Raw genomic sequence first — 16,720 nt, 5'->3', positions numbered from 1 at the left:
CCGGGCTTTGACCATTTATACCAGGCCTGTGTATTCCAGAGGTTTTTTTAATTGCCAGATGTGCCCAGATGACCAAAAACGTACCCCTGGATTAAGACAAAAACAATCACCAGACCGGAAAAAATGTTTAACAAATATGGTTTAGTAGGGTGGAGTAAGCCCAGGGGGCTGTCTTTTCCCTTCTGAGTAGCTCTGAGCTCACCAAGTACTCCTGAGAGCTCCAATTGAATTGAGGGGGTGTGGCCTGAGTACTCCCAGCAGATGTATGGGCAGGAAGTTTCAGTCTGTTTCCTGCCTCCTAGCTGAGCAGAGCAGAGCAGAGCAGAGCAGAGGAAGCTGCTCCAGCTGGTCTAGGGACTATAGAAGCAAACAAGGTCCCAGAGAGCGAGTGATCAGAGCAAGTGAACAGGGGGAGCAAACAGGAGTTGGCCTGGGGAGTTGCAGTGGAAGAGGAGACACAGGAGACACAGGAAACATAGGAGACACAGGAGACAAAGGCAAAGACATAAGTGGGCTTGAGTAAGCCCAGGGGGCTGTCCTTTCCCTTCTGAGTGGCTGTGGGCTCACCAGGTGCTCCCGAGAGCTCCAATTGAATTGAGGGGGTGTGGCCTAAGTACTCCCAGCAGCTGTGTGGGCAGGAAGTTTAAATCTGTTTCCCACCTCCTAGCTGAGCAGAGCAGAGCAGAGCAGAGGAAGCTGCTCAAGCTGGTCTAGGGACTATAGAAGCAAGCAAGCTCTCAGGGAGTGAGTGGAGAGCAAACAGGAATTGGCCAGGAGAGTTCAGAAGGGGAAGTCAAGGGGGAGACCCCTAACATTAAAAGAAAAAAACATTTTTAAATGTATTTTTCTTGTAACACACACTTCCATACCAGTGGGACTCTGTTTTTAACCTCCAGTGAGTAGAGGACCAAGCCCAGGCTACTCTAGTAGAATCAGAAAGCTAGACACAAAAAGGGAGAAGAGACTATGGAAGGACAAGCTTCTCCAGTCGTGGTGACCTGGAAGGTGTATGCAAGGTTTGTTTTCTTGCCTGAGAACAAGCTAGGGATGGCGGAGAATTTCTGAGAATTTCTCCACAAATCTCGGTGAGGCCGAATGCCAATGCATTCAGCCCCCCGAAATTGGTGGTGAAATTCTCCGCCCCCCCCCCGGGATGGGACTTACCTCCTGCGAATGTCCCTCTCGGTGGTGGGTCCCGGTGGCGGTTCGGCAGCAGTTCGGCAGGGGCGGGGGCAGCAGCCAGTCTTCTGACTGGCTGCGGCCGCCGCCATTACAAAATAAAGTAAAAAAAAAAAACGTGATAGGCTACGTAACGATTAACGTAGCCTATCACGGCTAGATTTCCAAAGTCAGCCGTGATAGGCTACGTTAATCGTCATGTAGCCTATCACAGGTGACTTTGGGGGGGGAAAAAAAGCACGTACGCAAATGGCGGCGCCCATGGGCGCTGCCATTTGTGTTCCTTATTTTGGCACGTCTAGTCTATGTAAAGATTTACGTAGACTATGGCGAAAATAAGGGCAACGCTATTTGCGTTGCCCTTATTTTCGCCATAGTCTACGTAAACATTTACGTAGACTACAGCGACTAAATAAGGAACGCGAATGGCGGCTCCCTATGGGGGCTGCCATTAGCGTACGCGCTTTTTTTTTTTAAAGTCACCCGTGATAGGCTACGTGACGATTGACGTAGCCTATCAAGGCTGACTTTGCAGATCTAGCCGTGATAGGCTACGTGAATCGTCACGTAGCCTATCAGGGGGCGTTTTTTGTTGTTTTTTTTAACTTTCGCGTTCGCAGCCGGGCGAGGCGGGAAGCCTCCTCCCCGGCCTGAACTTCGCGGGGGGACCAGCGAAGCGCCTCCCCCCCACCGCGAATGTCCTTCAAGGACAGGTAAGTGACTTTCGTCCACCCCTAGTCTACGTAAATCTTTACTTAGACTAGACGTGCCAAAATAAGGAACGCAAATGGCGGCGCCCATGAGGCGACACCATTTGCGCACGCGCTTTTTTTTTTTCCAAAGTCACCCGTGATAGGCTACGTGACGATTAACGTAGCCTATCACAGCTGACTTTGGAAATCTAGCTGTGATAGGCTACGTTAATCGTTACGTAGCCTATCATGGGTTGTTTTGGGTTTTTTTTCACTTTTTGTTTCGCGGCCGGGGAGACGGGGCGCTTCTCCCCGGCCTGAATTTCGGCCGGGCGAGGCGGGGCGCCTCCCCCCAGGCCTGAATTTCGGCCGGGCGAGGCGGGACGCCTCCCCCCCCTTGCCTGAACTTCGGGGGGAGAAGTGAAGCACCTCCCCCCCCACTGCGAAGCCAAGCTGTGAAAAGGTAAGTGACTTTCGTACATTCCTAAGAACAACATGGCCTACAGGTGCAAGAAGTGCAAGTTGATCACACTGCTGGAAGAAAAAGTAAGAGGACTGGAGTGGTGACTGTCAACCCTCCAGGGAATAAGGGAACATGAAGAGTTCTTGGACAGAACGGTGGAACTACAGCAGCAAAGTGAAGAACAGAAGCTTGAAGAGCAACAGCAAGATGAGGGAGAAGTGGGAAATGTTGAGGCGAGGAAAAATGAAGTAGAGGATCCTCCTTGGAGAAGGGTGACAGGAGCAGAAGAACTGGATGCCACTCTGCACCAGTGGAAGCAATGGAGCTGTGGAACCATTGCCAGATACTTGAGGATGAGACTGGAGGACAGCCTGCAGAGGAAGGATTTCAGGGGAACCTTCATGAGAGTGAGCAAGAGGCTGAAGGTCAGTCAGAGGCAATGTAACCAAGGCCTACAACAGCAAGAAGAGAAGAGTGGTGGGAGACTCCTTGCTGTGTGGGATCGAAACCCAAGTATGTTGCGAAGACCCGTGAACTTGCCAGGTATGCTGTCTCCTAGGAGGATAAATTAGGGACATGACTGAAGGGTTGCCTGCACTCATAAAGCCCACTGACAAGTATCTCTTTCTTCTCATCCATGTGGGAACAAATGATGCCACCAAGCGGAGCTATGAAGAAATCACATCAGACTTTGAAGTCTGGGAAGGAAACTCAAGAACTTGGGGGCCCTGATAGTTTTCTCATCCATCTTTCCATTAGTTAGAGGAGGGCTAGAAAGGGAAAGAAAGATACTCTGGGTGAATGACTGGCTACAAAGGTGGAACAGGAGGAACAGAAAGGGGGGTGGGGTTGCACTGTATGTGAAAAATACATATCTCTGCACAGAAATACAGGAGGAGGAGCTTGGTAGCCTCATCAAGAGCATTTGGGTTAATTTATTTTATTTATTTTATTTTTATTTATTTTCTATACCGCCCAATAGCCGAAGCTCTCTGGGCGGTTCACAAAAATTAAAACCAAACAACACACAATAAAACAATTTAAAATATATAGAACATTAAAACCACAATATAACAATACAACCACAATAAAATCTAGCAGCAGTGCAGGAGTTTAAAATACAGATTTAAAACAGCAAAGATAAAAATTTAGAAAGCTAAAATGCCTGGGAAAATAAAAAGGTCTTCACCTGGCGCCGAAAGGAATACAATGTAGGCGCCAGGCGAACCTCACTAGGGAGCTCATTCCAGAGCCGGGGTGCCACAGCAGAAAAAGCCCTCCTCCTAGTAGCCACCTGCCTCACTTCCTTTGGCAGGGGCTCACGGAGAAGGGACGCTGACGATGATCTTAAGGTCCGGGCAGGCACATATGGGAGGAGGCGATCCTTCAGGTAACCTGGCCCCAAGCCATTAAGGGCTTTAAATGTTAACACCAGCACTTTGAATCTGGCCCGGAAATGGACTGGCAGCCAGTGCAGCTGGAAAAGTACTGGCGTAATATGAGCTCGCAGGCCAGTCCCTGTTAACAATCTTGCTGCCCTATTTTGGACCAGCTGAATTTTCTGGACCGTTTTCAAAGGCAGCCCCACGTATAATGCATTGCAGTAATCCAGACGAGAAGTTATCAGAGCATGGATAACTGTAGCTAGGCTATCTCTGTCCAGATAAGGGCGTAGTTGGTATACCAGCCTAAGCTGATCAAAAGTGCTCCGTGCCACTGAGTTCACCTGTGCCTCAAGTGACAGTTCTGGATCCAAGAGCACCCCCAAACTACGAACCTGATCCTTTAGGGGGAGTGCAACCCCCTCCAGAACAGGTTGAATATCACCTAGCCGGGCAGACGAACCACCCACTAACAGTACCTCCGTCTTGTCTGGATTGAGTTTCAGTTTATTGGCCCTCATCCAGTCCATTACCGTGCCCAGGCACTGATTCAGAACAGCCACTGCCTCACCTGGTTTTGATGAGAAAGAGAGGTAGAGCTGGGTGTCATCTGCATATTGATGGCACCTCAGCCCACACCTCCGGATAACCTCCCCCAGCGGTTTCATGTAGATGTTAAACAGCATGGGGGATAAAATAGAGCCCTGTGGAACCCCATGGCACAATTGCCATGGTACAGAGCAATAATCCCCCAGCACCACCTTCTGGAATCGGCCATTCAAGTAGGAGCGGAACCACTGTAGCGCAGTGCCTCCAACTCCTAAACAAGACAACCTATCCAGAAGAATACCATGGTCGATGGTATCGAAAGCCGCTGAGAGGTCCAGGAGAATCAACAGGGTCGCACTCCCCCTGTCCCTCTCCCAGCAGAGGTCATCCCACAGGGCGACCAAGGCAGTTTCCATTCCAAAACCAGGCCTGAAGCCCGATTGAAATGGATCTAGATAATCCGTTTCATTCAAGAGTGCCTGGAGCTGTTCTACAACCACCCGCTCAAGCACCTTGCCCAGGAAGGGGACGTTGGCCACTGGCCTATAATTGTTAACATCCTCTGGGTCCAGGTTAGGCTTTTTCAGGAGTGGTCTAATTACCGCCTCTTTTAAAGCAGCAGGCACCACTCCCTCTCTCAAGGAGGAATTTACAACCTCCTGGATCCAGCCGGACAACCCCTCCTTGTTTGATTTAATAAGCCATGAAGGGCAAGGGTCAAGCACACAAGTGGTCGATTGGACTTGGCCAAGCACCTTGTCCGCATCCTCAGGCCTCAGTAACTGAAACTCATCCAATAAAACTGGACCAGACGGTGCTCTGAACGCCTCTACCAATGGAACTGCATTAATCATAGCGTCCAATTCATGATGAATCTGAGCGACTTTATCCTCAAAGTGCCGTGCAAACTTGTCACAGCGTGCCACCAAGGGTTCCACCATCTCTCTCCCTGGCCCAGAATGTAACAGGCTGCGAACCACTTGGAAAAGCTCCGCTGGACGACACTGAGAAGATGCAATGCTGGTGGAAAAGAACTGTCTCTTTGCCACCCTCACCGCCACAGAGTAGACTCGATAGTGGGCTCTTACCTGTGTTCGGTCAGACTCAGCACGAGTTTTCCTCCACCTGCGTTCTAGCCATCTCCCCTCTTGCTTCATTGCCCTCAGCTCAGGTGTATACCAAGGAGCTGGCCAGGCTCTGCTCAGAGGGAGAGGGCACTTGGGCATGATTGTGTCAACCGCCCGAGTCATCTCTGCATTCCACAGAGCGACCTGGGCTTCGACAGGAGCACCAGCCATACCAGCAGGAAAATCCCCCAGAGCCCTCTGGAATCCATCAGAATCCATTAATCTCTGGGGGCGGACCATTTTAATAGGTTCCCCACCCTTGCAGAGGGGAAAGGCCACCAGAAGTCTAAACCTCAGCAGGAAGTGATCTGACCATGACAAAGGGACAGATGTTAATTCCTCCACTTTCAGATCACCATCCTCCTGCCCAGTCGAGAAAACGAGATCAAGCGTGTGTCCTTTTATATGCGTTGGGCCGATGACATGTTGGGACAGCCCCATGGTTGTCATGGCGGCCATGAAGTCCTGAGCCGCCCCGGATACAGCGGCCTCGACATGGAAGTAGAGATCCCCCAGGACCATCATCCTAGGGGTCCTCAACACCAAGTCTGAAACCACCTCCGTCAGCTCAGGCAAGGAGTCTGATGGGCAGCGGGGTGGGCGGTACACCAACAGAATCCCTAATCTGTCCCGGGTACCCAACACAAGGTACAAACACTCAAGATCTGCACTCAAATGAGCAGGAAGCCTGGAGAGGGAGATTGAATTCCTATAGACCATGGCAACCCCCCCTCCCCGACCCTCAAGTTGGTGTTGGTGCTGCACCGAGTACCCAGGAGGGCACAGCTGGGAGAGAGTGACCCCTCCCAGTTCCCCCACCCAGGTCTCAGTAATACATGCCAGGTCAGCCCCCTCATCCACAATCAAATCATGGATTTGGGAGATTTTATTTTGGGCTGACCTGGCATTCAGCCGCAGCACCACCAGACCCGAGGGCAGACTGGTAAGGCTGCCAGGAACCATCAGGTTGGGGGAAGAACCAGAAGAGGGGACAGCTGTAAGGTGTCTAGCCCCTCTTCTCCTCAGCTGGCCTGTTAATCCCCCAATGCCATACCTCCCCCTGCCCGTGACCACAGTTATGGTGGCACCTCCCCCACCCCCTGAGTTGCCCAATAGTCCTCCCAGGCACATATTAAAATGTTAGGGTATAAAATGCACAACAGTTTAAAAGAATATAAAAGATTAGAGATAAAAGAGAACAGCAGCTAAGAAGGAGCAGATAAAATCCACGTTTGCCCCTTTCCCCTTGTCTTTAAAGCTGCTGCCCTCCGCTGCTGCTATTTGCTGCTGGTATTGTGGCTGCTGGTGTCTCTGGAGAGGCAGGTGGGTAGGTCTTCAGGTCCTACGCGACTCCAAGTGCGATGCTAAGTGCGCACTTAGTGTCACACTTGGCGCGACGCCGAGGCGCTGCCTCTGGCAGCCCTGCCTTAAATACCTGTGGGCAGGGACAGAAGCAGGCTCAGGATCCACCCGGTGCAGCTGCTGGCTGGTCCTCCTTCCCCAGGCTCCTTCCCTGGTTAAAATAAATGGAGCAAAGAATAAAAGGAACCTGGTGGTCAGAGTCTACTACTGGCCAGCCAATCAAGGAGAAGACGAGGATGAAACTTTTGCAATGCAAATAGCCAATGTTTAAGGAAACATGATGTAGTAGTAATGGGGGATTTCAATTTCCCCAATATTTGTTGGGAGACAAATTCTGCAAAACACGGCCCCTCCAGGAAATTCCTGACTTGTGTTACGGATAACTTCTTCCTACAGAAAGTAGAGGAAGGAACTAGAGGATCGGCTGTCCTTGCCTTGATCCTAACCAACAGAGATGACTTAGTGGATAAAGTAGCATTTACAGGAACTCTGGGGGAAAATGACCATGTTTTACTTGAGTTCTTGGTTCTAAAGTAAGCAAAAGCTGAGTGCAGCCAAACGTGTACCCTGGATTTTAGGGAAGCCAGTTTTAATAAACTCAGAACAATGATAAGTATGGTACCATGACAAGCGACTCTAATGAGAAAAGAAGTCGAAGATGGGTGGGAGCTTTTAAAAAAGGAAATTCTCAAGGCACAATTACAAACAATTCCAACAAGAAGAAAAGGTGGAAGACAACAGAAGAAGCCAATGTGGCTTCACAAAAAGCTTAGAGATGACTTGAAAACAAAAAAGGACACATATAGGAAGTGGAAGGAAGGCCAAGCAACAACGGAAGAGTACAGGCAGGTAGCACTAGGGATGTACGAAACTCACCTTTTTGTGGAATCTTTCATGGTGGGTTGGGAGGCGCTCCATCCCTTCCCCTGGAATCCTCGACGGCCAGCGGATTCGGTGGCAGCGGCGGTATTGGCAGCAGCGGCTGGTCTCCTGGCCGGCCGCGGCTGGGCTGCTGCTGCCACCATTGCCGTCCTTGCAGCTGTGATAGGCTATGTAAGAATTTACGTAACCTATCATGGCTGGGTAAAAAAAAAATACCCAGCGTATGCAAATGGCAGTGGCTACGGCGGCCGCCATTTGCGTTCCTATTTTTTGCTGATTTATCTTACGTAAATATTTACGTAAGATAAATTGGCAAAAAATAGGGAACGCAAATGGCGGCAGCCGTAGCCGCTGCCATTTGCATACGCTGGGTTTTTGTTTTTTTTAACCCAGCCGTGATAGGCTATGTAAATTCTTACATAGCCTATCATGGCTGCAAGGATGGCAATGGTGGCGGCAGCAGCCCGGCCACGGCCAGCCAGGAGACCAGCCACTGGAGCCGCCGCTGCCACATCCGCCGCATCTACCCCAGGAAAGTACCGTCCCGGGGGGATTCCACGGAGGGGCGGGGGGCTGGAGGCCGTTCCGCCACAGATTCTGAGGGGCCAGATTCTTTAGAGAATTCCACCATAGATTCCAGCAAGGCCGGATTCTTTAGAATCTGGCCTCACTGGAATCCGTGGCGGAATTCTCTGCAATCCCTAGGTAGCACAGAATTGCAGGGATGGTGTCAGGAAGGCTAAAGCTGAGAATGAGCTGAGGTTAGTGAGGGATGCCAAAAGCAACAAAAAGGCTTTCTTCAGATACATGCATAGTAGAAGACAGAGGAAAGAAATGGTGGTTCAACTATTAAATAAGGATGGTAAAAGATAACAGATGAGAAAGAAAAGCCAGAAGTGCTCAGTTCTTACTTTGGCTCAGTCTTCTCCCAAAAGGGAGAGCCAGGGCCTGCAGGAGAAGCCACCACCACCGGGGAAGAGGCGTGCTTGCCGCCACTGGGCCTGCTGCCGCCGCCGCCGCCGCTGGGCCTGCCGCCGCCGCCGCTGGGCCTGCTGCCGCCGCCGCCTCTGGGCCTGCTGCCGCCACCGCCGCCGCTGGGCCTGCTGCCGCCGCCACCGCTGCTGGGCCTGCTGCCGCCGCCGCCGCCGCTGGGCCTGCTGCCACCGCCTCCGGGCCTGCTGCTGCCGCCGCCACTGCCACCACCACCAGGCCTTCCTTGTGGACTTCTGCCTGGCAGACTGCCAGTCCCTGCAGGACCAGGCCCCCAGGTACAGAGCCAGCTGTGCTGCTCCACCTGCCCCTCCCTGGAGGGGCTACATAAGCTGGCTGGCTGTGGTGACCTGGGAGAGCCAGGGCCTGCAGGAGAAGCCACCACCACCACCACCACCACCGGGGAAGAGGCGTGCTTGCCGCCGCTGGGCCTGCTGCTTCCGCCGCCGGGCCTGCTGCTGCCGCCGCCGCTGCCACCACCACCACCACCAGGCCTTCCTTGTGGACTTCTGCCTGGCAGACCGCCAGTCCCTGCAGGACTAGGCCCCCAGGTACCGAGCCAGCTGTGCTGCTCCACCTGCCCCCCCCTGGAGGGGCTACATAAGCTGGCTGGCTGAGGTGGCCTGGGAGAGCCAGGGCCTGCAGGAGAAGCCGCCACCACCACCACCACCACCGGGGAAGAGGCGTGCTTGCCGCCGCTGGGCCTGCTGCCGCCGTCGCCGCTACCACCGCCACCAGGCCTTCCCTGTGGACTCCTGCCTGGCATTTTTAAGGGGATTTTAATTGTTTTGTTTGTTTGTTTTATTTTGTTGGGGGGGATTTTGTTGTGTTTTTAGGGGTGGGTAGCCTGCCTGATAGGCGGGAGCGACGGGGCATGTGTCCACCTGATGGAGGCAGTGGGGGGAGTGTTGGGGGCCAAAACATACCGAGGCTGGGCGGCAGGCGCTGGCGGAGCGCTAGGGGCAGGCCATGCCAGGTAAGGGGAACAAGGGAGAGATGTGTAGTATCTGTCCCCTGCTCCGGGCCTGTCCAGAACCAAAGGATGGCTGGGGGAGGCGTGACCCCATCTTCTGGCCTTCGTTTGCTGCTCTGCAATGCCAGGTCTGTTACCCAGAAAACCTCCCTCATCCATGACATGATCCTGGATGAGGGTGCAGACCTGGCATGTATTACGGAGACCTGGCTGGCCGAGGCTGCTGCTCCAACCCTTGCAGCCATGTGTCCAGCTGGATTTTCATATGCACAGCAGCCGAGGGCTGGGGATCGGGGAGGGGGAGTGGCTGTTATCTACCGAGAGTCCTTGGTCTTCACCGGACCCCCTCTCCGGGAGACCAAGGTTGTTGAGTGCATGTACTGGAGGTTGGGCCCGAAGGGCAGTCTGGGGATTCTGCTCGTGTACCGTCCACCCCGCTGCACGACTGACTCCCTGGCCGAGGTGCTTGAGGTGGTCTCTGATGTGCGTGTACAGTCCCCTAACTTACTGGTGTTGGGGGACTTCAACGTACATTCGGAGGCCATCCTCACAGGAGCACCTCGGGACTTCATGGAGACCATGGCCTCATGGGAGTTGCACCATATTCTAACTGGGCCCACCCATGTAGCCGGTCATGCACTAGACCTTGTGTTTGTTTCTGGAGAAGCGGGGAGTCATCTGGAAGTCGGGGGTATATCCACCACCCCCTTGTCATGGTCAGATCACTATCTGGTGATGTTGGACTTCTCGGTTCCACAACCCCTCCGCAGGGGTGGAGGACCCATTAAAATGGTCCGCCCCAGGCGTCTTATGGATCCAAATGGATTCCTGAACGCGCTTGGGGATTCTCTGGGGCATGCCAACGGCCACTCGGTCGAGACCCTGGTGGATGGCTGGAATGCCGCAATTACTGGGGCATTAGATCGGGTGGCTCCGAAACGCCCTCTCCCCCTGAACAGGGCTCGGACTGCACCATGGTTCAATCCGCGGTTATGAGCTCTGAAACAGGAGGTGAGACGGCTAGAGCGCCGGTGGCAGAAGTCTCGCTCCAAAGACGATCAGACACGGGCTAGAGCTATATCTTCAGCTTATCACGTGGCGGTGAAGGCAGCAAAAAAGGAATATTATGCTGCCTCCATCGCGTCTGCAGAGTGCTGTCCCAGGAGGCTGTTCCAAGTGGTCCGGAGCCTGGTCGGTCCTGTGGCTCCGGAACCACTGGAGCATTCTAAGGCCTCCTGTGAGGCTTTGGCAAGGCACTTTGCAGATAAAATTGATCAGATTAGGTGTGTTACGCTGCACACTGTGGATACAGTTAGTGAGAAAGAGGCGGCCTGTGGCAAACGGGTTTTGTGGTATCGGTTCCAAGTTCTTCCTTCTGATGAAGTGGACAAGGTGCTTTCATCTGTAAGGCCGACCACCTGCTTACTTGATCCTTGCCCATCTTGGCTCATTATGAGCTGCAGAGAGAGACTGGGTGAGGGGATCAAGGCGGTGGTGAACGCCTCCCTTGAGGAGGGAGTGATGCCATCAGCCCTCAAGGAGGCAGTGATAAGACCGCTCTTAAAGAAGCCCTCCTTGGATCCTCAAGTTCTGAACAACTTTCGCCCAGTCTCAAATCTGCCATTTTTGGGCAAGGTGATTGAGCGGGTGGTGGCGGTGCAGTTGAAGGCACACTTGGAAGAAACTGATTATCTAGACCCATTTCAGTCGGGCTTCAGGCCTGGGCATGGGACAGAAACGGCCTTGGTCGCCTTGGTGGATGATATGAGGAGGGCTCTGGATAGGGGTGAATGCTCCTTCCTTGTTCTCCTCGACCTCTCAGCGGCTTTTGATACTGTTGACCACGGTATCCTCCTGGACCACCTGGAGGGGTTGGGCATTGGAGACACCGTATTGCGGTGGTTCTGGTCCTTCCTCTCCGGCAGGTACCAGAGGGTAGCACTGGGAGAGGAGGTTTCGGACCCGTGGCCACTTACTTGTGGGGTGCCACAGGGTTCCATCCTCTCCCCGATGCTATTTAACATCTATGTGAAGCCACTGGGGGCTATCATCAGGAGGTTTGGGGTGCAGTCTCATCAATATGCGGATGACACGCAGCTCTACCTCTCATTCAAATCTTCACCAAGGTTGGCCGTAGAATCCCTGTCCAAATGTCTGGAGACGGTGAGTGGCTGGATGGGGAGGAATAAGCTGAAGCTGAAACCTGACAAGACCGAGGTACTTTTGGTGGGAGACAAGAGGAGGCTGGGGGATGTTGACCTGGTGTTGAATGGGGTACGGCTACCCTTGAAAGACCAGGTCCGCAGCCTGGGGGTCATTTTGGACTCCCAGCTGTCCATGGAGGCTCAGGTGTCAGCTGTGAGCCGGACAGCGCTGTATCAACTCCATCTGATACGGTGGCTGCGCCCCTTCCTTCCCGACCATCTGCTCCCATCAGTAGTACATGCCCTGGTCTCCTCTCGTTTGGACTACTGTAATGCGCTCTACATGGGGTTACCCTTGAAGACGGTTCGGAAACTGCAGCTGGTACAGAACGCGGCGGCTCGCCTGATTAAAGGCAGCCGCCGGCGAGATCACATCACTCCAGTGCTGAAGGAGTTGCACTGGTTACCAGTTGTTTTCCGGGCCAAATTCAAGGTGTTGGTTTTGACCTTTAAAACCCTGTATGGTTCCGGCCCAGCCTATCTTAAGGAGCGCCTCCAGCAACACCAGTCAGGCCGCTTAACAAGATCAGCCTCGGATGGCCTTCTCTGTGTCCCATCAGCCAGGACAGCTACACTGGTGGGGACGAGGGAGAGGGCCTTCTCTGTGGTGGCCCCCACTCTGTGGAACTCCCTCCCTAGGGAATTCCGTCATGCCCCCTCTTTAATGAGCTTCCGTCATGCATTAAAAACGTGGTTGTTCAGGCAGGCATTTGGGGTGGGCTAGGGTATTTTTTTAAAAAAAATTATGGTAAAATTTTATTGTTTTAAATTGTTTTATGGTGGGTTGTACATCGCCCAGAGTGGCTGGGTGACCAGTCAGATGGGCAATTAATACATTTAATAAATAAATAAAATTTAATAATAAATAAAAAAGAGGGTCTATTGAAACTGATCTTGATAGACTGGAGCACTTGGCAGAAAACAACAGAATGAAATTTAATAGGGATAAATGCCAAGTTCTGCACCCTGGCAAAGGTGAAGTACAGGCTAAAGGGGCAGGATTGCAGCTTGAGATTGATAGGCATATGTTCCAGGAACACCTAATGGCTTGGTATGAGTTCAAATCTCCAGAGCCAGATGAACTGCATCCTAGAATAATAAAGGAATGTGCAGAAGAGCTCTCAGAAGCACTGTCTATTCTCTTTGAGAAATCATGGAGGACTGGTGAAGTGCCAGATGACTGGAGGAGGGCTAATATTGTCCCAATCTTCAAAAGGGGCAAAAAAGGAGGAACATGGGAACTGCAGACCAGTCAGTCTGACATCAATCCCAGAGAAAATTCTGGAGCAGATTATAAAGCAATCCATCTGGAAGCACTTTGAAAACAATGCCGTGATTACTCGAAGCCAACATGGATTTGTCAAGAACAAATCCTGCCAGATGAATCTGATCTCATTTTTTGATCAAGTATCCTCTCTTCTGGACTGCAGAAATGCTGTGGACATCATATACCTTGACTTCAGCAAAGCTTTTGACAAAGTGCGCCATGATATCCTGATGAGCAAATGAGCTCAAAGTGGGCTACATGAAACGACCATCTGGTGGCTCCACAGTTGGCTCCAGAATCAGACTCAAAGAGTGCTTATCAAGGGGATTTTCACTAAGTGGGGAGAGGTAACGAGTGGGGTACCGCAGGGCACAGTCTTGGGCCCAGTGCTCTTCAACATTTTTATTAATGACTTGGAGGAGGAGGTGCAGGGAATGCTGATCAGATTTGCAGATGACACAAAATTGGGCGGGAGAGCTAATACCTTGGAAGACAGAAACAAAATTCAAAGTGATCTTGATAGACTGGAGCGCTGGGCAGAAAACAACAGAATGAAATTGAATAGGGATAAATGCCAAGTTCTGCACCTAGGAAAAAGTATGGATGTACGAAAGTCACTTACCTTTTATGAAATTTGATTCATGGGGGGGGGAAGCACTCCATCCCTCCCCCCGAAATTCTGCCTGGGGGAGAGGTGCCCTGTCCCTCCCCGCTGAAATTCTGGCCGGGGGGGAGGCGCCCTGTCCCTTCTGCCGCGAATCCTGGCCGGCTGGGTCTGCAAATGGCGGCCGCCGTAGCTGCCGACGTTTGCGTCCCTGCAGTCAGCAGTGATAGGCTACGTAAATGTTTATGTAGCCTATCACGGCTGAGTTAAAAAAAACAACAACGCACGTACGCAAATGGCGGCGCCCATGGGCGCCGCCATTTGCGTTCCTTATTTTGGCATGTCTAGTCTACGTAAACATTTACGTAGACTACGGCGAAAATAAGGGGAATGCAAATAGCATAGACGCTGTGCTATTTGTGTTCCCCTTATTTTCGCTGTAGTCTACGTATATGTTTACGTAGACTAGACATGCCAAAATAAGGAACACAAATGGCGGCGCCCATGGGCGCCACCATTTGTGTACACACGTTTTTTTTTTTTTAACTCAGCCGTGATAGGCTACGTAAACATTTACGTAGCCTATCACGGTATTTTTTAAAAATCTAGCCTATCTTTACGTAGCCTATCACGTTTTTTTGTTGTCGAACCGCTGCCAAACCGCCGCTGAACCGCAGCCGGAGCCGCCGCCACCAGGGAGATTCGCCTAAGGTAAGTCCCGTCCCGGGGGGGTGTGGGGCAGACCATTTCACCACCGATTTCGGGGGGCCAAATGCGCTGGCATTTGGCCTCCCTGAGATTCGTGGTGAAATTCTCCGACATCCCTAGGAAAAAGAAACCAAATGCACAGTTACAAGATGGGGGATACTTGGCTCAGCAACACTACAAGTGAGAAGGATCTTGGAATTGTTGTCGATCACAAGCTGAATATGAGCCAACAAAGTGATGTGGCTGCAAAAAAGGCAAATGCAAAATAGCATTATTTTTTTTTTGCAGCTACATCACATTGTTGGGCTGCATTAATGGAAGTATAGCTTCCAAATCCCAAGAACTACTAGTTCCCCCCCTACTCAGCACTGGTTAGGCCTAATCTGGAGTTCTGGGCACCACACTTTAAGAAGGATGCAGACAAGCTGGAGAGGGTTCAGAGGAGGGCAACAAAGATGATCAGGGCACTGGAAACAAAGCCCTATGAAAAGAGACTGAAAGAACTGGGCATGTTTAGCCTTGAGAAGGGGCCGATCTACATTGCACCTGCAATTGCAACAAATTCAGTGTCCTGTCAGTTTAAACGCTCTCACATTAAAACGTGATTATCCACACTCGGCCATTTTCCCCATTGTGGTGCTTCATCGAATGCACAAGCTCAGTTCACACTCGAGTGCTGAGCTGTTTTCCTACTCTTAAAGACAGCGGCTCTCATTGGAGGATCAGAAACTGTTCCTGTTTCTGCTGATTCCATGCCCACTGCGCGGCAGCGGTGCAGGAGAGGCTTGTCATTTTCTGCAAGTTTTCTTGGCCTTGGGGAAAACGATCAGCTTGTCCCTTGCTGCCGCCGCTGCAGCAGGTGGGGGTGGAGGGAAGAAGGAGGCACCTATCCTCTTCTCCACCCCCACCTGCTTGAGGCCAGTTCAAGCGGCTGGGGGGTTTCTGCCAATGCTCTTTACCCCGCGCTGGCCCTTGACAGCCGTCACGAAGAAGAGGGGCAGTGCTGGCGGCACCCAGCGCCCATGTTTGGGGGGGGGCTGCTGGCATCTTCGAAGATTCAAAGCTTTACATTGGCCTGGTCAGTAGTTGGATGGGCCACCACCTGGGAATCAGGCTTCCTGCAGTGAGCAGGGGGTTGTTCTATCCCTTCAAATGAGACTAAGTTTGACCCCCTTTTATCCGCTGCTTCAGCTGTTTTTTAAAAATTAAGGCATTATCTTCTAAGAATCGTGGCTTCTCCGTGATGTTTTTTTTTTCCTAATTCAGGCATGGTCTTTGAAGATTCGAAGATTTGAAGATGTGAAGCTTCACATCACCCTGCTTTTTCTCTTTATTTTGGCTGGCTTTTTTTCTTTGTTTCAGTCAGGCAAGGCATTACATTTATTACTATTACTATTACTATTACTTTTACTATTACTATTATTATTATTTTATTTAAGCCTCTTAGAGGGCTTGGTTTGTTTCTGGTACTGTCTAACTCAGAACTCAGGGTATTTTGTTTTGTTGTTTATTCGTTCAGTCACTTCCGACTCTTCGTGAATGAATAAGTGCTCTTAGCAGGCTTGTTTTGTTTGTTTCCAGTCCCAGGCAGACCCAGTCCTACATAGAACTCAGGGTCTTCCATATTTCAATGGATATGACCTCTTGGTGGGCTTGTTTTGTTTGTTTCTGGCCCACTTCAACTCAGAACACAGGGTCTACCATATCAATAAATAAAGGCCCTTAGCGGGCTTCTTTTGCTTGTTTCCGGCCCAGTTCAACTCAGAACAAAGGGTCTTCCATATTTTGTAATCCATGTGCCCGCTTGGCATGGGTGGATGTCTGTTTCCAAACAGTACATTGCTGTATTACTTCAGCTGAACAAGAGTGATGCGCATACTCTAGTTTCAAGTCCCAATGAGAAAGGCAGGGCATACTGTTACTCCCTTCCTCCTACCCTTTCGCATGCAGGGAGTTTTCTTTCTATATCTGCTTTTAATTTGCCCTTGCTCTTTCCCCAGTCGGCCCAGTCCAACTCAGGACCCACTGTCTTCTGTTTGTTAATGAATTTACCCTCTGAGTGGGCTTGGGTTGTTTGTTTTTGGCCCCAGTAGGTCCAATCCAGCTCAGGACCTCCTATCTTCTGTACTTCAATGAATATGCTAGGGATGTCAGAGAATTCTGCCATGGATCTTGGTGAGGCCAAATGCCAGTGCATTTGGCCCCCTAAAATCTGTGGTAGAACGAAGCCCCTGCCCCCCCAACCCACGAAAGGTGCGCGAAACGGAGAACTTACCTGCTGCCATCCGCGCTGATTTGCAAATGGCAGCCGCCCTGCAGCCACCATTTGCTTCTTCAT

The 16,720-nt window shown here is 51.5% G+C and overlaps 1 protein-coding gene across 1 annotated transcript; it reads right to left on the bottom strand.

Annotated features, from left to right (window-relative positions):
- Window positions 1-1,899: 1,899 nt before the first annotated feature.
- On the bottom strand, window positions 1,900-11,849 carry LOC146357069 (uncharacterized). Its single transcript, XM_084839876.1, has 2 exons — window positions 8,548-11,849; window positions 1,900-6,905 (listed from the first exon to the last, which is right to left on the bottom strand). Exon 2 carries the CDS (start codon window positions 6,521-6,523, stop codon window positions 3,491-3,493), a length of 3,033 nt encoding a protein of 1,010 aa, XP_084696002.1. The 5' UTR covers window positions 6,524-6,905; window positions 8,548-11,849; the 3' UTR covers window positions 1,900-3,490.
- Window positions 11,850-16,720: the final 4,871 nt, after the last annotated feature.

The sequence above is a fragment of the Heloderma suspectum genome, chromosome 1 (assembly GCF_057233095.1).
Source record: "Heloderma suspectum isolate Gila_16-S chromosome 1, 16-S_ref, whole genome shotgun sequence".
Classification (NCBI taxonomy): Eukaryota; Metazoa; Chordata; class Lepidosauria; order Squamata; family Helodermatidae; genus Heloderma; species Heloderma suspectum.
The sequence above is the reverse complement of the archived record's forward strand: the minus strand, read 5'-3'. Positions and strand labels throughout refer to the sequence as shown.